At 43.8% G+C, this 20,154-nt stretch overlaps 2 protein-coding genes across 3 annotated transcripts in view; both read right to left on the bottom strand.

Moving 5' to 3' along the window:
• abca3b (ATP-binding cassette, sub-family A (ABC1), member 3b) overlaps positions 1–5,003 on the bottom strand; it is a 30,136-nt gene extending 25,133 nt beyond the window's left edge. The window contains exons 1-3 of the mRNA XM_047572035.1: positions 4,708–5,003; positions 3,576–3,686; positions 1,560–1,812 (exon numbers count right to left, since the gene is read on the bottom strand). Of these exons, the coding sequence (XP_047427991.1) occupies positions 1,560–1,812; positions 3,576–3,629 (307 nt within the window). The 5' untranslated portion in view covers positions 3,630–3,686; positions 4,708–5,003. The remainder of the gene's footprint in view (positions 1–1,559; positions 1,813–3,575; positions 3,687–4,707) is intronic.
• Positions 5,004–8,172: 3,169 nt separating this feature from the next.
• On the bottom strand, positions 8,173–18,610 carry ccnf (cyclin F). Of its 2 annotated transcripts, none has more exons than XM_047570865.1 (17): positions 18,365–18,610; positions 17,379–17,533; positions 17,108–17,214; positions 16,942–17,009; positions 16,643–16,839; positions 16,474–16,527; positions 15,754–15,858; positions 15,555–15,632; positions 14,904–15,058; positions 14,616–14,780; positions 14,354–14,477; positions 14,081–14,261; positions 13,843–13,930; positions 12,458–12,557; positions 12,224–12,357; positions 11,637–11,824; positions 8,173–10,118 (listed from the first exon to the last, which is right to left on the bottom strand). In XM_047570865.1, the coding sequence occupies exons 1-17, from the start codon at positions 18,375–18,377 to the stop codon at positions 9,667–9,669; spliced, it is 2,364 nt and encodes a 787-aa protein (XP_047426821.1). In that variant the 5' UTR covers positions 18,378–18,610; the 3' UTR covers positions 8,173–9,666. The 2 variants fall into 2 exon arrangements, with proteins under 2 accessions (XP_047426821.1, XP_047426822.1); XM_047570866.1 differs by having other exon boundaries at positions 10,000–10,141.
• Between the last annotated feature and the right edge of the window lie 1,544 nt (positions 18,611–20,154).

Genomic DNA, 20,154 nt, shown 5'->3' with positions numbered 1-20,154 from the left:
ATGGACTTTTAAAAGCTATTTGCTCAGAGTTGGCAGTTGGTCACTACATGACTGAACAGGTCCCGGCTCTGGTTGCCTGGGTAATAATCTTGTATATTTCCCAATCCAAATGTTCCCAAGAAGAAAATCAATGTATGGACTCAGTAAACTCTTACGGCCATGCATTTATAAAGGCCTTTTTGGTTCACCCGCAGCTTAAAACCTGAGATCAGCGTGGTGATTCTGGGGGTAGGAAACCAAAGTCATGGGCAGTGTTCCTTTGAGGTAAATGTTGGGGGTTGGGTGTCTGCACTGTGTCGCTGCGCTGCACCGTAATCTCAATCGCATTGAGATTAGTTCAACTTATTATTTCGCCTGGCCAAAGATTTTGTTTTTGTCGTGACAACTCACTGAATTTCATTGAAGTTCCAAGGTCCATCTGTTCACATCACCGCGAGTCTCTTTCTGTGCGGACGCCCCTTAAGCTGTGCAAGCTGTGCTGCAGCGCAATCATGATTTTAAAGCTACTTCTCAGTATCCTCCACCACTGGACTATGGTTCACACTCTATGTTTTGCATTCTCTATCAGATGTGACCCACTGAACAGACTAACAACAACAAAATAAGGAAGCAGATAGTCGGTTATCTACCCGTTAGCTCACCTCCTACCTCATGTTTACCAAACAGAAACCAGTGTCTTACTGCTTAAACTGTTGGCAAGAGAGCAACTAAATCTAATTTACCAAAATGTCTACATATTCTTTTAATAAAACACGTTAGGTAAGGACCTGGCTGGGTGGTTCATACCGGTTCATACCGGTATTTTTTCTGTTACGATATGAATTTTTAATGCCGGTGTATTTTGATTACACAGAGTTGGGAACGCTGCGCCTTTCAGACCACTCCATTTTCAATATAGCGATTCCAAACACGCATGGTGCAACTGCATCACTGCGAGGTGGTGGAGATGGAATAGTCCGAAAAATGAAGCGGCAGAACGAGAAGACTCTTGTTTTTTTTTTTTGGGGTGACCAGACGTCCCCCATTTCTGGGGACTGTCCCCGTTTTGGATGACCTGTCAACCGGTTCAAGCTGTCCCCAAAAATATCCCCAGTTTGAGCTTTTTATGAGTGAGAAAAAAAAATGTCGCGCACCATCTATAATTAATATGGTAGCCAGTCACAGACATAGCAGTTTAAATGTGAATACACGTGTCAAGAAATTTAAGCTGTAAATGTCCCCGGATTTCCCCATCAGTGGGCAGTGCTACCATGGGGCCATGCAAATGTGTTTTATTATTCTACAATATTTACTCATCATCACAGTAGAATAGTCCATTCTTAGTCAGTCTACTGCATTACTTCCTCTCTCAACCAGTAGAAAATGTTGTGAACATGTGATATACATTTTTTGGCTCAGTTTTTTTCATAAAAATGAAAAAACATGACTAATCTTTGGAGCCAATCAGTGTGTTCGCTGTGGACCGACCAACGGCAAACGTCAATTATTTTCAGCTCAGTTCATTTTTCCACAGATTTCAGCTTTATACACTGCAGTGCTGAACTGTAGCCGTCACCCACCTGAGCGGAGTAAGAGGCTGCTTCGCACGTCCTCGGCCACCTGCCGCACCACGCTGGAGTTGCTGGGCACGTAGGCCAGCTGCAGGATCCTCATGTACTGATGCTGCTCTGGAAGCGAGTCCACGGCGAAGCTCTCGTAGATCGTGTCATTGGGGTAGACCTTAAAATGGACCTTCTGACGCAGCACGATGAGGATGCCAGAGAAGAGCAGGGGCAGGAGTATCTCCACCAACGTTACCAGGATCTGACGTTTCTGCACAACCGAAACGGAGAGAGATGTGTTTGAAAGTGGCGATGAAATAAAAATACAGTACACAGACATGGCGTGACTGGGTATTTGTTATTTTAAATCATGAACATCAATTATTTATGTATTTCTACCCAACTGATGATAGATTATTTCACAGATGGATGGGACAGTTTCAGGACAACTTGTAGCCAGTGAATAAAAACATTAATATTTGTTGGATGTGTGTAAAAACTGCCATTTAAACAATGCTCGGTCAGTGTAGCTGATTTTGAGAAGCTCCAACCTCATTTAAATAGCAACAGTGTTAATATTTATAGACAAAGTATTTCTAAAAAAAACACTTTCTTGTAGGTATCACAAATTCAAGCTTTTTTTTGTTTCACTCTAATCCTGTGCTCATATAAATCATTCACAGGTAAAGAAGTCGATCTGCAAACAACAAAGCCTTCAGTAGTATTCAAAATCCACTGTAGCCTTGAAGTCAGCCCCAGGTTCTGTCTCCCAAAAACCTTTAGCGGAGAAATGTCGGTTGACATCGAATATTCCCGCTAAAGATTTGTCAGGAATAATCAATCATCCGAGACAACAGAGTAATACTCTTTACGTTACGTGATCGCCATTGAGCTGATTTTGTTTACAATAAAACCGTTGCCATCAGAGAAGCACGATGCTTAAATCCCACTGTTGCGTCCGGTGTAAAAAAATATATATATATATATTGACGGAAAAATAACTTGAAACAGAAACTGTTGAGTTGTGTGCATTTATTCTCTGCACTGGTTGAAACAGAACCATGAAACCACTACATTATGAAATCCAAATGGCACATCACCAGACTCATATTTTGCTAAGAACCGAGTATAGAAAGAGCAGGCCAAACCCAAGAAACTGACCTGATTTCTGATTTACAGCAGGAAACCACCAAATGAACAAGATGTACTTGAAACAAATGCTCACTAACTTTTTTTTAATCACCCTTACACTCTTAACTCTTACCGGCCCAAATCACAACGTCCACAATCGCCTTGTGGAGGTAAAAAGTTTCACTACATTCTGGAAAAGCACATTACATATTCTACTTATTCTGCAGGTCTGTGTTCCGCAGACGGAAACTTGAAGATAAAGACCACAACAGCAGCCAAAAGAAGACAGTGCAGACAGTGATGGAGCAATGTCACCATGATAAACAGCAGGCTGCCGATTCCATTTCCCAATAGCCCGTGGCATTGTGAAATCACGAGCTGATACAAATTTTTTAAAATTATGCAATGTGCCAACACAGTATATCAGCAGAAATCAGGCATTGTGTAGAATAACATAATACCGCCGGTGAAACTGACTGAAACTGGCGATACGGCGTTCCCCTAAAGGAATCTGTCTCGTGTTCCATGTCGCAACAGCACAAAAATAAATAAATAAACCGACGAACTAACTAAAAGGTAAAGAGAGTGAACGAAATAGGACAGGAAAGATATGTGACAGCGACCGACATGTTGACCTAGCTAGAGCATGTGACACACTAACACGGCTCTGACATGCTGGGATCAACGTTTGTCGAAGCACCTGGGTAATATCTGAGGTTGTTGACACTAAATGTTAGTCAGTGTGCTGTATTTATGGTCCCCCCCCCCCCCATGAGCATATAACTTTAACACTGTCACACAGCCCGCTCCTATGTGAACAGACATGATAATACACAGTGGCAAACCTTGTCCTAATAAGGCCGGGCCGGAGGGGGGGTGGAGGTGCACTTTCTTTCAACTTACCTGCTGCAGATAGTTTTTCCACAAGAGCAGTCCGAATTGTCGTGCGACAGCCATTTTTTTTTGTTGTTGTTGTTGTTGTTTTTTACAGGATACGTTGTTGTGGGTTGATTTCTAAAGTGGCAGGAGACAGAGAGAGAGGGAGAGCGCCATTTTTAATTTCAGGTTAGGCATGAATGTTTGATGAAGGAATCTTTATATATATATATAAATAAAATAAAAACAGCTGCAGGGGCAGAATGAGGCCTTCGATTTCTTTTCTCTTAAAATAAACAGAGAAAAACAATAGAAAAGAGAAGTGAAATTGAGTAATCATCAGTATCATCATTGCATGATGTAAGCATGACAACTGTCCCCACGAGATAAAACAAATCCCACGAGTTGGGTGAGAAACACAGAATAAGGTGTGAAAGATGCATCTAAATTTAAAAGGATGAAAACCTGCTGCCATTCAAAAAACAAATTTGATGACACCTCAACCACACGCAAATCAACAAAAAAGGGGGAAAATCCGAGCACTGATATGAATGGAAAGTACCTATACACCAACACTACCAAGATTATCAGCGCATTTGAACACATACATAAATAGACACAGTGCACTGAGAGTGATCAATAACAATTACTATTAAATTATACTATTAAAGCCACAGGGACCATGTTTGCCTCTATGGAGTCTCACATACAGCACACGTATTTTCTCCTCATTTTTCTCCCATTTTACAGCTTAAAACGGGACAAAACTGGCCGTGCTTGCTCGGTCTGAATTTCACATCGGTTCCATTTATATCTGCAAGAATTTCCCCCGTAAACGAGGTCAAACTATTTCGGAACAACCGTGTTTTATTTGTGCTAGCAAACATTAGCCATTCGGGACGAGACCCTTTCCCACGAGAGACGGACTTCCTCGTCTCTGATTGGTCCGAGGCGCCGTTCGGCCTCTCCTGATTGGACGGTCGACCTGCCCGTCAATCCCTACTGGGAGTCTGATGAATGCAAATTAATGGAGCAGAGGCACAAAAGCTAGGAAATGCAGAAATACCCTGCGCTGACTCACCGACACGTTGTCATTTCACACCGCTGATAATGTATCTCAAAAGAAAGCGCGTTTTACTTTAAGAATTCTCTTAGTTACCTCAAAAGAAAATAAGAGCGTGTCGGTGTGGGGGGAAGAAGCCGTGGTCTCGCTGCTCCTGTCGAGGTGAAAACAACAGTTCCTCCTTATTGTCCTACAGCGACAACGAAAGTGGCATCGCCGCGGGCCTCCTTCTCCTTCACCTGACGCTCGGTTATAGCATGAGTGAAGCCGAGGACGTCCGTCGGCAGCCCCGTCCGGGTTTAGTGCCCCCTCTTCAGTTTGCTGCCTGCTGCTGGTAGCGATGTGATGACATTGCACCAGCCGCTGGATTCAAGGCTCGAAAATGCAGCGACAAACGTCAACAAAACAAGTCACGTGACCCCCTCGACTGGCTCGGCGCGTCACGTGACTCCAACAGCTGGGGTTCACGCAGTGTCACAGTTATGATTTATTTTATTTATTTATTAAAATAAAACTAATTTCCACAGTGTATTGTAATTCTACGTCGTTTTCCCCCCAATAAGTGTGTTTATTAATTTATTTTTTGAGATCCTGCCATACTGTACACATGGTGTAGGTAGGTAGAAGCATGTTAGGTACATATATGTGTGTATTTATTTATCTATTTTACCAGGCAGACTGCTTGAGATCAAAATGTGTCTTTTACAAGCTGGCTGAGAAGGCAGACGTGACGGACGTGAGAGAAAAGTTGCACCAGCAAAGAGGGTTCATGTGCGAACAAAAAACACAACAACACACACTTAGAGAACAGCAGTACAATGCTGATAAAATAGAACACAGTGAAACATTCACACACGCCATAATTTGCCATTCAAAAGACGCAAAGTCTGGTTCTGAAATCAGAAAAGTTCCTGTAATCTTTCTGGAGACGTGCGTGCAGGTATGGCTGTGTGGGCACGTGTCCAGGTGTGCTCGCGCACTGATGCACGCATCTATCGGCTGATGTTATCATGCGTCAACTTTCTTTTGTATCTGCTTCCTTATCTTTTTCATGTTCATAAGACGAAAGTATGTTGAGTCTGTCACCAGAGTTATTTAACCGTGCACTGTTCCTGTACGGAAAAATGCTAACGCTAATAGTTTGCCGTGTACCCAGCCTTTGAAAAGCACAATAACAACTTGAATTTATTAATTTTTCAAAGAAAATAAACACACGGGAGCAAATAATACAGGTGCAGAACAGAACTATCACAGCAGCGCTCATCTGACTGGTGTATATATTGTCCCGAAGAGAAAAGCAAAGACAAACAGATGTACACTAAGTACATTTGTTCATGGTTGACAAGCAAGGAGATTATGCCTCCGATGCTTTCCTCCTCTCTTAGAGCACCATAAAATATTTCCACATTCTGTCAAAGATGAGACAGTTACAGTACCCTTTAATGTGTGTGCAAGCCAGAAACAGTTGGTTTGGTGGGGGATTTAAAACAAAAAAATTGGTATATTTAGCTTGTAACCTGCAAAAAGTAATCATAGATTTGTTTTCTTTGCTAAGGTTGTGATTTACAGGAATAATACCAAAGATACACAGTTTGGCGTCTATCACTAGTTGCTTCTACATCATTTAATCATTGTTAAATAATGTTTATAAAAGTAAACACTGAGCTCTAAGCTATCGCAACTCCATTTGACCTTTATGATCAATGAGCATTGCCCTAATGATTTTAGGTTAGTATGTAAAACCAAAATAACGTGTTTATTTGCTATGTATACACACAGATCTGCCACAACAATAAAACCACAGACAGGAGAAGCTGATAACATTTCTTCTGCAACGCTCTACTCCAAAGCTCACTCACTGACTTGACATGCCACGCAAAGGTTTAAGGGTTTCGTGTTACCGTTCCTGTGCCGAGCACAACAGACAACAACACGCTTGGCACGCCGATCGGGCATAACATTATGACCACTGACAGGAGGAGTAAGAGCTGTTTGGATGGATGTCTGGCATTCATTCCTGCGGATGTTACTTAGACATGTACCACCCACCTAAGCCAGACCAGGCACTATTTTGTTTAGAGTGCATAGTCATATTTCAGATTTCATGTATCAGAATCAGAATGCTTTTATTGTCCTTGTACAACGAGAGTTAAAGTCGTCTCCTCTTTTTGAGCAAGAGCAAAAGAACAACACAGTTTAAAAAAACCTTATAAAAAACACTATAAAAACAAACACATTATAAAAGACACTAAGGTGCAGATAAGAGAAAAGACGGCGCATAAAAGCCACTCAATCAATAACTTGTCAGCCAGTAATAAAATAAAAAGAGGTCAAAGCAGCAGGAAGAAATATAAATACATATTTCAATGTGTGTCAGAGGTTACACATTGAATTGCACTGTTGATTGCGCAGTCTGGAGTCACCAGCATTTATTTGATTGCTCCGCAGCTCTTCCCAGAGGGAGGCGGCGTAAAGAGGTTAACAATGTGCAAAGCCTAAATAAATGTCAATCGGATGGATTCGCTTTGCAGACACGTACAAGGAAATTGCTGTCGTTTGCACACACAGGTTTGGTTCTCGCTTAATGCACCTCGGCTATTAATGTAGACAATATTCAAACCAGCGGCCTCAGGGTCCCAAATCTGCTTTCCCAACCACCAATCAACAGGTAAAAAAATAGCAAGAGGAAAAGTTGGGGTCATTATATTATATTCGTTCCTAATATCGAGCTCCAGAATGGCTGGATTCCATCATTTCCACAATGCAGTTCAATTTCATCCTTCGGTTTTGTGGCGTCCGTGTAATATCTGTTGCCATAAATCTGCAAAACACATGCTGGACTTAATCCTGACAGACTGAGAACAAACCTGTTATTTAACTGGATATTAATAATATAATAAGCACACGATGTGCTTGCGATATCGGAGGTCGGGTGACTGGAAATAACAAACCAAACCACAGCTCGGGATTCGACGCTTTGAGCCAGTGGTGTCACGGTTGCAGCAGAACACTGAATTAGACCAGAAAACAAACGAATGTTTAAGGTCGTGACTTTATATTTAAAATTCCGAGGTTCTCGGAATTTTAAAGTGAGAATTAGGAAAAAACAAAGTCATAATGCCCCTAGTGGTCATTAACTTCTTTTCTTTTCTTTTTTTTTTTAAAGAGGAATAGGAGCACTTCAGGGGTTTATAATATTTTTTCATAAATGACATTAAGAATCAGAAAAACAAGATACTATCCTAAAGGTTTTATTACTGTGGCCTTATTCTCTTCTACAGACCACCGCACTTCTAAAGGCCTGGCTCCAACTCAGGTTCCTAACGACTGGGAATCTCCAGCCGCAAAAAGTCTACAATGCGCTTGCAGCTAATTCATTTATTGTAGAAAACCTTTCTTCTTCTTCTTCTCCGGGTCCAAGAGAAATAAATTGGTTGGGGAAATAACACACTGCACACTGGAGAAAGCCGGGGATTAGTTACGAACTCGTCCTCGCTAATGGGAAACTGATTGGAAGTAAACCCAGTCAATCTGCATGGCAGCAAAGCATCACACGCGGCATTCGAAACATTATTTATTATTGGAACTCCGTACAAAAATGATATATTCACATCACAGGTCTATTGAGAAAACGCTGCACTGTAGAAACAAAAAACAGAAAACTGCCTTTTTGGAATGAAGCAAATGCAATTTCAAGTAGAAGTGGCATGTTCTTTTGTCTAATTTCAATTTATACATATAGCATTATGTACATATAAAAACACAGGCGATAACCAGTCTGGAGTAACAGTTTTAAAACAAAAAAAATAAGTATTTACAGTCACAATCTATTAAACATTGTGTACTCTGTGTCCTGGATGAGGCCTACAGTACTTAGAAAAACCCCCATCAAGTCATCATTTTTCTTTTAGTGTCTGAACTTCCACTCATGTCCGAGGACGAAGCGCAAATGCATTTAAAATACTTTAGTATTGATTGTTCTAGCACACAAACGGGTTGAAACGTCATCGAGTTGCGCTCCTCCTGCGACGATAAAAGTGCTCGACCTAATTCAGACGGGAGGAAGAGTGGGTAAAGTAAGAACTAATCTGCATGTTGGAGTTTACAAATGACTGTGACGCCTGGAGGATGAATCTGTGGAAAACTCTTTCCAGCTGGTGATCCTTAGTTTGATCCTCCGAGTTTCTGATGGGCTTAGTGTGCCATAGGTCTTTAAGCAATATCGATCAAATCATTTAACAGCACAACCGGCGTATAGTTACAAAACTACAAAAGATACAGACTACTAAATGACTTAATTCACAGCTCTTTTTCTCTGTTTAAGTAGATGCCACATAAAAACACAAAATGACACCACCACAGTACCTTTGGCAAACGTACGCAGAACAAAACTGAACAAGAATTCATACAATCATATTTTTTTTTTCTTTCTTTTTTTTTTTTTTTTAAGGCTCCACGTCGCTTTCATCAAAACGACATCAGCGGCCTTGTTGATGAAATCCGCCCAATACAAGATGGACTCTTGTACGTACAGTGCATTTCAGAGATTATTTTAACAAAAAAATAACCACATAAATATGTTGTTTTGCAAAAATATGATGTGAACAATGAATACTTTCTTCCCCCTCCCCCTGAAAAAAGAAAAAACAACGAGTCCGTACGGTTTCATTTCTTTCACAACTATCTAGTCTGAGATAGGTTGTTGTTGTAGGAGGCTGTAAAACGAGTGTAGTGGCAACAGTTGTACCAGGGTCCTGAGGAAAGTCGAGTCATGTTCCAGTGGTTTCAGAGCTGACCGAGTCTTGGCTGATGGGAGGTATTTCTATTGCTCCGTGCCTGTAAACATGTAAATGAAATGTAACCTAACACAAAGGCAAGCTTCTAGGCAATTCAGATCCCTTATTTGTTTATAAGCTCATCGTCTCTTGATCTCGACGGACCAGTGCAGACTCAACAGGAGGGAGGAACGACGACGGGAACAAACGAAAAGTGCTGGAGCTTAATGGCCGAGCGGGTGGGTTTGAACGACCCCGGGGCCATTAAAACAACCGCTGTCTATAGGCTCAGAAACCCCGCGTTGGCGGAATACGCTTCTCCCTCCATATCCTCCTCTTCTCTTTCCACCTCGCCTCCGCTGTGAGCCGCCACGTTCTTCCTTTTCACCTGCTTGCTGGAGGTGCCCCGGGGCCTCTGCATGGGCACCAGGAGGCGGAAGCCCGGCTGAGCGCTGGCCGAGGCCGGGGCCAGGGACGTCGTGATGGTCTTGAACGTGCAGGGCATGAGGGAGATGAGGGAGGAGGAGGAGCACGTGGACGAGGGGCTGACGCTCTGGACGGAGGAATATCCTGAGCTGTGAGGGTCCGTGGAGCAGGACGGGCCTTGGCAATGCTTGTTCCCCTCGCTCTCCGCTTCACAGAAGCTGTCTTCGTCGCTGGATAGAGCTCTGCAGTGATCCTGCTGTTTGTCTGCGTCCGTCAGCGGGTGCAGTGTGACGGATATCATAGAAACTATGGAAAAGAAAAAGTAAAGTCTTTAAAAAAAAAAAAAAAAAAAAGAACAAATTACTGTGAATATTTAGAAGAAAAAAAAATTTAAGGAACAATGTACAATGAGCCAGTGATTATAGCATTTGTTAATTCACAACGATCAGGCATAACATTATGACCTGACTTTGTGTAGGTCTCCCTTGTGCCTCCAAAACATTTGTGACTCATCAGAGAATGTGCATGGGCCTTCTGGGGGTGTCTTTTTTCATTTTTTTGTGTCTTATAGGTGGAGGGGAGGGGCCTCTGTGGATCAGGCTTGTTCCACAGATACTTGATCAGTTTGGAATCTAGTGAATTTGGACCTTGTGTTGTTTTTCATGTTATTTGAGTTGCTCCTACACTCAGTACACGTGCACGAGAAAAAAACAAAAACACAAAAAAAACAAAAAAAATTTATTGCCTTAATCCAACTTTAACTGGACAAGTCAGAGGCGTCAAACTCATTTTAGTTCAGGGGCCACATACAGCCCAATTTGACCTCAAGGGGGCCGGGCCTGTTACCCAATAGCTTATTACCTGGTAAATAAAGACAACTACAAATGTTTCCCTTTGCTTTAGTGCAAAAAAGTACAGCTGTAATGAACAACTGTGAAATTTCTTATTATGTCAAAAATTTTCAGCTAAAATCTTCAGTGTAATTTTTGCAAATTCATCCCACGGGCCAGATTGGATCCTCTGGCGGGCCGGTTTTGGCCCCCAGGCCTTATGTTTGACACCCCTGACTTAAGTGTTACCTTGTCGGAGTTCTCCGTATCTGATTAAGACACCCAGAAAATGCGATTGGAAATCCATTTTCTCCAGCATGTATATGCTTAATCGGACTTTAAGTGGATAAAGTATGTGCGCATGCTCTACAACCGCTGAACCCCAGAACAAAAACATCCAAGAAAGCCGGTCGCAGAAGAAGAGACGGTAGAAGAACCACCCTCATCTTATCTGCACCATAAGTAGCTTTAAAAACGGTTGTAGTATTATCCATCTTATTGTTGTTTGAAATACTTGTTTATTGCATGTATCGTTATGGTCAACCAAACAGGAGGCCGTATTGATCCTCTGACAAGACACATATCGCCACCTAGTGTGGAGGTGGAGGAGGACATGTTCTCGTCAGTTATTTGATTTTACCCGTTGCATGGGACAAGGACCACTTTCAGAAAGTCGAATTTTGAGCATAGCTCAATTAGGCTGTGCATGTAAACGCGCTGTATTTTGTGTATCCTGCAGGGGGTGGCTGCTGCCATCAAGGAGTGTCACTGCCATGGGGTGAGGGTGCTCGGTCTGGTCTATGTGGGTGCTACATCCCTCAGTAGCATCCAAATAAATGAATTCCAGGTGTAAAAGTTTCCCAGCAGAACACTGAATTTAAAACATTATTTATTTCTGGTGGTTTTAATGTTGTGGCTGATCGGTGTATACGCCTCAGCTCCAAATGACGCTGGGGTAAACGTGCCCCGCCCCATTTCTTTTAGTCATACACACCATCACCATCCGCTTCATCCTTCTCTCCCTCGCTCTCCTCCTCCTGGTCCCCCTCATAGCCGGAGCAGGAAGTGTCCAGACTCCAGTCCAGGATGTCGCCCAGCAGCTTCTCCTCCTGATTGGACAGCTCGGCCGTGGGCGTGGCCACGAAGCTGCTTCTGTGGGCCTGCATGCTGTCGTCACGTCTCCTTGAGGGAAAAAAAGCGACACACGAGGAGGGTGGTGAGTCACAAGAGCCTCTCGCAGATGGCACAAACAAACACCTTCTGGTCAAGACTGTTGGCCCGGTCCAGTTGTCACAGCACTCAGGACACTCAGCCACAATAAGCGCCGCTAAATGAGCAATAAGAGGCGGGGGCAGTGGTCATTTTTCTGTCAGGGACTCGCTTCTTGTGTACAGTACGTGTTGAAAGCTTGGCAGAATTAAAATATGTCCCAGTGTTGACATTCTATTGAAGCTTCAGCAGCGACTTCAAAACAAAAGTAAAAATAATTGTCTGGCCAAAATATACCAACAAACTCTCAACAAAAATGAATGAAGTGGACAGAAAACGTCCACACCACACATCTGCATTTTATAACCTCACCTCTTGCTTGTGCTTGACGGAGAAGCCAGGAAGGTGTGGATGTCAGCTGGCTGACCGGTAGGACTGGGTGGCTCCATCTGAGGAATCACCTCAGGAATTTCAAAGATCTGACAGAGCTCCTTAAAATCCATCACCTTGAGGAGGCCATGAAATAAAAAATAAAAAAAATCAGTCACCACAGATTCAGAAACTCCAGAGAGCGACATGCAATTAAGACAAATAAAATGAATTTACCTTTTCTTTGCTGATGTGCTGGTAGGCCTCGTCTTCAAACCGTTGCTTGACGCCAGTGAGAGACACGTGCCTGTAGTCCTTGGGAACATCTTGACTGAAGCTGATGAGAGAGACGAAAAAAATAAATAAATAACTGAGCTTGATCCACTTTGCTTTATGCATCACTATAATCATCTCTTGGGGACAAATCTTGTTACACGCCCCTTTGGGAATTGTGTTCACCTATCAAAGTGACTCACCCGGTGATTAGCTAATGACCTCACACACCAAACAACCAACCAACCAAACAAGCCCCCCCCTCCCCTACAATGCATGCCTCATACTGCGGTCATGACTCCGCGGCTGCGTGTGCATCCGTCTTCTCGGTGACCAGATGTTACACACAATCTTATATCTAATCAATCTGGCTGTGTGGGAAGGCTGAACACAGCCAGACACAACAACAACAGCAATAAATCCTTGTTATCTCTTTTTTAAAGGGGAGGGAGGCACAACGTGGTCACGTATGAACCACGGCACAAATACCATGAAAGAGACAGGAGAACGGTTTATTTGCTAAATTCTGCTCACAATCAGTTAATCCCGCCGAGAAAGAAAGACAGAAACTACATGTAGAAATAAATTCAATGTGGACATAATAACTTCCTTTGTCAACAATGGCGCTTGGCTTCTGGATAACAATTAGTGGCGGTATTTGGCCAGCAGGGGCTTTACAATAACAGTGTAGGAGCAAACCCAGATTGCAAGTAAATTACCTATAATTCACGTCAGAACCACAGGATACAAGTCCATCGCATATGTTTGGGGAAAATGCACAGTGGAAGTTTAAAACAGCGTGAGCTAGATGATGCTAAGGCTTAGCAAGAAGTTGTGCTGTAGGTGTTTGCTATGGAAAACCAACCGAACAACACAATGCACCAATCAGAGCTGGACTGACTGCTAACCCGGGCTAATGATGCGTTTTGTTCATAAAACATTTTATGGCTGGGAGGCTTGCCTATATGCATAGTATATACAGACTTGAGGTATTACCACCTCAAACTTGCACAGTTTGCATAGAGCTTTACTTTTTAAATCCAAAATTGTGCCACACATCAGCTTTCAGGCCTGATCAGATGATTTTACTGTTATCAAAAATAAACCAATTTGAATGAGAAAACCTGCGTTTTTTTAACCTTCTACGGTCACATGAAGGTGGGTTGAAGTATGGACTGTTATATGAGAATGCGGCCATTTTCACAAGCGCACGTAATGTTTTGGCAAGTGAGCGTCTGTGTTGCTGACCTCTGTCAGAATGTGAGACGACAGACCGGGCGACCGTGCAGGAGAAGAAACATGATGTAATGCATTTCCTTGGCTACGGCGCTAAACAGCGAGAAACTCACCACTTGACAAAGAGGAGGACGGAGAGGGGGACGAGGTCCTGCTTGGAGAAGCCCGTGTAGTCGGCCAGCAGGGAGGGCCAGAGCGGAGCTGCAGAGGGAGCCCAAACACGAGCATAAGTCAAGGTGAACGTAAACTTTACGCGAAAGCTGTAAATTGTTTGAAGAGGATCAGTGTTGCGTTAGAACGGAGAAATGACGCACGCGTTGCATGTTTGTGTGTCGGTCGGAGCGTTATTACCATAGTGATGTAGTGCTCGTGTGAGCAGCAGCGCAGCGCAGGCTAATCTGGCAGGTGGCGGGGAGGCGAGAGCCGAGTAGAGCAGCGACAGTTCACAGATGTAGCTGAACAGGTGAGTGGTTCTCCTCTCCAGAGGGAGGAGAGAGAGCAGCACCTCCCCGTAGTCCAGCAGAGTGGGGCTCTGAAGTACACCAAATAAAAAAATCATCAACAAGAGCCGTCCATTATGTATGGAAACACCCTACGTTACGTTAGAGTGGTTGCTCCACTCACCCTGATCTTCCCCTCCAGCACGGAGACGACCTCTCCCATCATTCGAACCAGGTCCTCGTACTTGTAGGTGTTGTCCGTGAGCCAGACGGCTTCGCGTATGGTCAAGATTTCCTTACTGATGTAGCTGAAAACAGAAAAACAGAATATAGTTGAAAAACTGCCACAAAATAAAGTTAAATATGGCAAAAAAATATAAAAAATTTTGATTTTTTGGCACGAAATAAAGTTGTGTTAAGAAAGAAAACAGCGTGCGCGTGCTCACCGTGTGCAAACTACCATGCAGGCGATTCCTAATAACTGAAGGCGAGCCTTGGGGACAGAGCGCAGAGACAAGTATCTGTCCACGCAGCCCACGGTCACGTGCAGCGTGAGGCTCGAGAAGTCCTTCATGGTGGTCACCTCCACGAGCCAGTCCACCAGGATGTACCTAGTCACGGGACGGGGGGGACAGAAGGGGGAACTGTTTAGTAATATTAAACAAAAAAAAAAAACAACACAATCTTCAGTAACAAAGACACATGATCGCGGTGAGGTTTCCGTTGCTGCCTACCTCATGGTGTCCTTGATGCCTCGTCTCATGCCCTGAGTGTCACATTGTCGTGACCCTGGATTTGAGGAAGTGAAGAGCTGGGCCACCAGCTCGGAGCAGGCTTTAGGCTCCAAACCCAGCGGGTTCCCACTGCTGCACACTTTGGCCAGGGACAGCTAGAGAAAGAAGAAGAAGAAAAATACATTCAAAATTCATTCCTCCAAATGGCTTAAACGGGCCTGACAGCTGGTTGAATTGTGCCGCACAACAATACGGCCGAGTCGTAATTACAGAGCGAGTGATTCAAATGAGTCACGGTTTTTGTGATTCAGTGATTGGGAGGAAAAACAAATTATGCCTTAATTGTCGAGCCCCTTAAATATTGCCTGGGAGCGCTACAGAAAAAGCGTCCAACTCAGCACAAATGGAAAAGTCAGAAATGAAACAATAACTTGACAGATAAGCTGTCAAAAGACAAACGCTTTTTTGTTTTGTAACATGGAAACGCTTGAGGGGAGTTGGTAGATGGTAGGGTTGATGGTTGATGGTAGTTTCCTCCCTTCCTGCCAGGGGAGGAAGAATAAAGTCGCAGGCTGACGAAGAACGACACCACAAGACCGAAAACTCTGGAAAGAGCAAATCTAATCAGTTAATTTGCCCTAAATCACACACCTGTGCCTCCCAGCATCCTTTGCCGGCGTAGTCCCTGAGGGTCCGTACGCACTGGAGGTATCTTCCTGGATCCGCCAGCTGAAATTCAAATCAGTCGGTCATTCTCGGCGCATGATTCAATTAATACGATTAACATTTGTGTCCGAGCTGGCAGAAAGAAAAAAAGGCCACGTTTCCGAGGGAAGGAAACAAGACTCACAGCTGCTTTACGGCTGTGCTCCCACAACAGGTAGGAGCTCTGCAGGCATCCAGCTTTTGACGACTCCTCCAGCATCGATATGGCGTCTGAACGCCGTTCGTCCCCCTGGAGGAAATGCAACAGTTCCAGATGTGAATGGCAAAAAAAAAAAAAAAAAAAAAAAAACATTCTGCTCCTACACCACCAAATAAAATGTTGTTGTTTCAGCTGCGTTTTCATTTTGGAGGCTGTGGTTTGTGATGGTGTTGTACAAACATATGTTTCTGCCATTTCGACGACGCCATTTTCAGTGAGTGGGGCTGAGCTGAATAACAGAACCACTTCAGTGGCGTTTAACTCAGTGCAGTTTAACCACCCGGTTTCAATGTGAACTGAGCATTATGACAGTCACAAAGTGGGGTTTTAGTGCAGGGCTGTGATATTAGAATGCATTCGTAATCACTCGTCTATCTAATGAACAGGAGCGCGTGTGTATGTAAGGCTTGTGTGACGATATCGATTTGTCATACTGGTAAAAAAAAGAAAAGTGCATTGGGGGTGTGAGTAAGAAGAATAATGAGAAGGACTGTAAGACGACAGCAGCTACATTAAGAAAGAGAAAACAATTACTCCGATCGCAACAGGCCCTCCACTACGTTACTCTTTGATTAGAGGCTGATAGAAACTAGACTAACCGCACCCAGACTGTTGTAATATAAGAAAGATCACTTTCATACTCACTTCAAACAGCTGCAAAACTCTGGCCAAGCAGTGCAGCAGGGGACCCCTCTTCTTCTGCACAAAAAAAAAAACACTTATATGAACATTTCTCCCGTTAAACGTTGAGAAAACCGATGACTGAGCCGAGTTCGAGCTCCCCTCAAGGCGAAAAACGAACCCGAAAACCTACCACGTTGTCATCGCACTCGGTCTTGAGCCGATCGAACACCACGGCCTTGCAGCAGCTGCCGGTGGGCGACCACGGCGGACGGATGAACACCCAGATGAAGGGGTCCGCGGCGGGAGAGCGCAGGCTCTCCGCCAGGCTGAAGAAGTGAGAGGCCTTTCGGCCGCATACGTCCGCTCGCCCCTCGTCGCTCAGCAACGCTGGAGGGGGGGGAGAGAAGGGAGAGGGGGGTTAATCATCAAGAGGGGTTCGCGCACCCCATGCAAGCGTAAAACCGTGGGAGGAGAAACATTTAAACTTACGTCCTTCATTGTACAAATACGCAATCCCGAGCTTCACAGAAGCTTCAAAATTCCCTTTCTCGGCAGCTCTGAAAGTGGAGAGAAGATTCGACTTGAAGATAAGACGGCAAAGAAATAATATAAAAAAAAATATGTATTTCTTTTAATTTGACTCGAGGAGCGGTACCTTTCAAAGAGCCATAAGGTGTTGGGACAAGGCCACGTGTCTCTGAAGCTGACCCGAGCCCACAGACTGGAATGGTTGTCAACGATGTCCCGCAGCTGGGAGTGAACCTGTAAGGGAGGTCAACACATCTCATTAAAAATTAAAAAAAGAAGGGACATCTGACCCATCCAAAGCAGGTGGTCACAAGATGCCGAGCCAGGTCAAACAGTGGGCGACATGTCACGCACACACGGTAAAGGTCGTGGGGCGGTGTCACCGTGTGTTTACTCACTGCTCGGACGGAGAGGAGGTCCTCCGCGGAGAGGCACTGGAGCACGCAGAGGAGGATCTCCTCGGGCAGGGACAGCACGGTCGGGGCCGGAGACCGCTTACGGACCCGCTTCCGAGCCGGAACCGAGTAGCATTTTGAACAACGGCAGTGGACGACTGGAAATGACGAGAGAATTTAAAAGTCACACAACTTAATTGTCAAGCTTCCTCAACAGGCAGATCTGCTTGCCTCACATCCAGTGTCCTAGCAAACACACGCATAATCACATAAAAAAAAAAAAAAAAAAGAATTTCACATCTGGATGCGAGGCTGGACGACTCATTCTCACAGCAATGCCAAGCAAATATTTGGGGGTTCATTTAGAAAGCAGGACAGTGGCTGTGATGGTTAGCATGGGGCCAGACTAGTTGAAGGTTATGGCTCCACATTCAAAACGACTAACGTAAGGACACCTCAGGGTGGCTCAGCCCCCTCTGCCTGATTGAGCACAAAATCTAATCTCTGAATTGCATAATAACATGCATAATAAAGCCAAAGTGCTAAAATAAAAGCATCCATCCTCATGTGATAAGTTGCTGTAAGCATCAACCGCTAACTAGCATCGATGGGTATCTCTTATGCAGAAGTCAAACCGAGTGAGCGCCCAAATTTCCCTCCTGTGGTTTAGTAAAAGCAACGCTAAATAAGAAGCAAGTTTCGGTAAGTGAAACATTTTGTTGTATTTATATTTTTTTTATTACCGCAAACCTATGTCACAGCAGAGGGGAGAGGGCACATTATAGCCACACAAATGTTGAAAATTTGACTTAACGTCAGCTTAACTAGAGGAGGGATCCGTGACTACGTACGTTTCGCGTTGCTGGAAGCTAGTTTCCAGTTTTACCAGTGAAACAAGCTACATGTAACACACGCATACAAAAAACTTATGCCACAATTAATAATTCCCGTATTTTGGAAGTAAGAAAACATTAAATAAAGTTACTCACCACCCGCTTTCATTGCACTGTAGTGTTCTCTCCTCGAACAGCGATGAGTAGCTATTTAAACGTTGAGGGGACACTAATTAATGCTGCACACATACGAATCTACAAACAGTCAATATTATTAAGTGTTAAACTAATGCTTCTCGTGTCTGTTTGTGCTATAGTAGAAGCTGTAGCTGCCTAATAGCTTAACAACTTATTAGCTCCTGCTCGGATTCAAATTCAAGCAGCACGCGTCCTTACTTATTGGACCCGCCCCGAAGTTCCTGTAGGACCGCCCGCGCTCACCCGTTTAAACGCCACATTCAATCTGATTGGCTCACGGCGATGACGCCCACCCAGGACATGGCAGGCGCCTGATTGGTCGCCGTGAACAACACTCGCTCCGATTGGCCAGCTCTTATGAACTGGGAAATGCAAGGCGCCCATTGGATAACGTGACGCCATTTCGAAGTACGCGCTCAGGCTTTTACGTGTGGGATTGGTTGACCTGGTTGCTCGGAGCGTCCGGAGAGCCCACTTTTCGCAACTACCTCTGGGTAATGTAGTTGGACCGGAAATACCTTTTAAAGGTACCACGTTTAAAGGGACAGATTGACTCCTTCAATAAGCGGAGAAAGTGCTAACACAAAAGGAATCTCACCTATTTACATATACACAAAATTGTTTAAGTAAATGTAATAATTATTTTTTTTAAAAAAAGTAGTCGGCTACCTTTTATTTATTCTCCATAATTTTTTATTTGAATTGATATTTTTTCTTTATATCTTCCCTGATTTGTTTCATATGTGATAATTAATTTCTGAATTGTGTAAGCTGTTTTTGTTCTATTTTGATTTCCAATAAAGAGTTTTTTTTTATTTAAAGTGAAAGTGCCAGAAAGAACCTGGTGTCAGGATTTTTTTTTTATTATTATTATTATTTTTTTATTTTGCCAAATGTTGTTTTATCAGTTTAATACAGAGTCATCAAAATAGAATTGTAGAGTTGAGAGCTGGACTTATAATGTCACTTCTTAAAGGCTGTGGGGGAGTTTTTAATTAGGTCCATCAGTGGGTGGAGCCCACCCGAAACTCACATGATCTGTAACGACCAGATACTCATCTGTAATTGGGGGGGTGGGGGAGTGGGCTTTGTTTCAACCATGTCAGACACATTATTTGACTTACTGAGGTGGTGTGGCAGCGGGAAATGGTCCCATAAGGCCAGACATCCATTAAAACACTGTAAACACATACATTTGCAGATACATAATTGACTCGGGAGCATGCTGGAATGGGTTAGAGGTTAATCGACAGGGGTCCGAAGTAAACCCGAGCACGTGCGACGAAACGGGTGAGATGAGAAAAAGACGGTGGAGCAGACGAGATTATCGACGAGCTCCTCGTAAACAGGCACAACGCGAAATCATTATGCCTTGTCCCTTCTTCACGGCGCGGCTGACACTCACAGCTTATCCGTTCATCAATATTTGTGAGAGCGAGCAGATGTAAATGAATGGAGCCGACCGATCGGTCGAAGAATTGACGCGATGGTTAAGACCCTTGTGTTGGACTCCCATTGCAAATACATGTACTGAACAGTGTCCTCTTGATTGCTGGTCTTTTGAAGAGGGCCATAAAGGAGAATAGTGCACTATCAGTCGCAATTATTTGTGCTTTTCAGGCTCCCTATTGATCTGCATCTCGTCTGCTCAACCAATCTCATCATCACCTACAAGTGAGAGTCTGTGCTGGACGACACCTCCACCTCTCAATCACAGGAGAAAAATGTAAGCTTCATGTAACGTTTCA

This window comes from Mugil cephalus, chromosome 20, assembly GCF_022458985.1.
Source record: "Mugil cephalus isolate CIBA_MC_2020 chromosome 20, CIBA_Mcephalus_1.1, whole genome shotgun sequence".
NCBI lineage: Eukaryota > Metazoa > Chordata > Actinopteri > Mugiliformes > Mugilidae > Mugil > Mugil cephalus.
The sequence above is the reverse complement of the archived record's forward strand: the minus strand, read 5'-3'. Positions and strand labels throughout refer to the sequence as shown.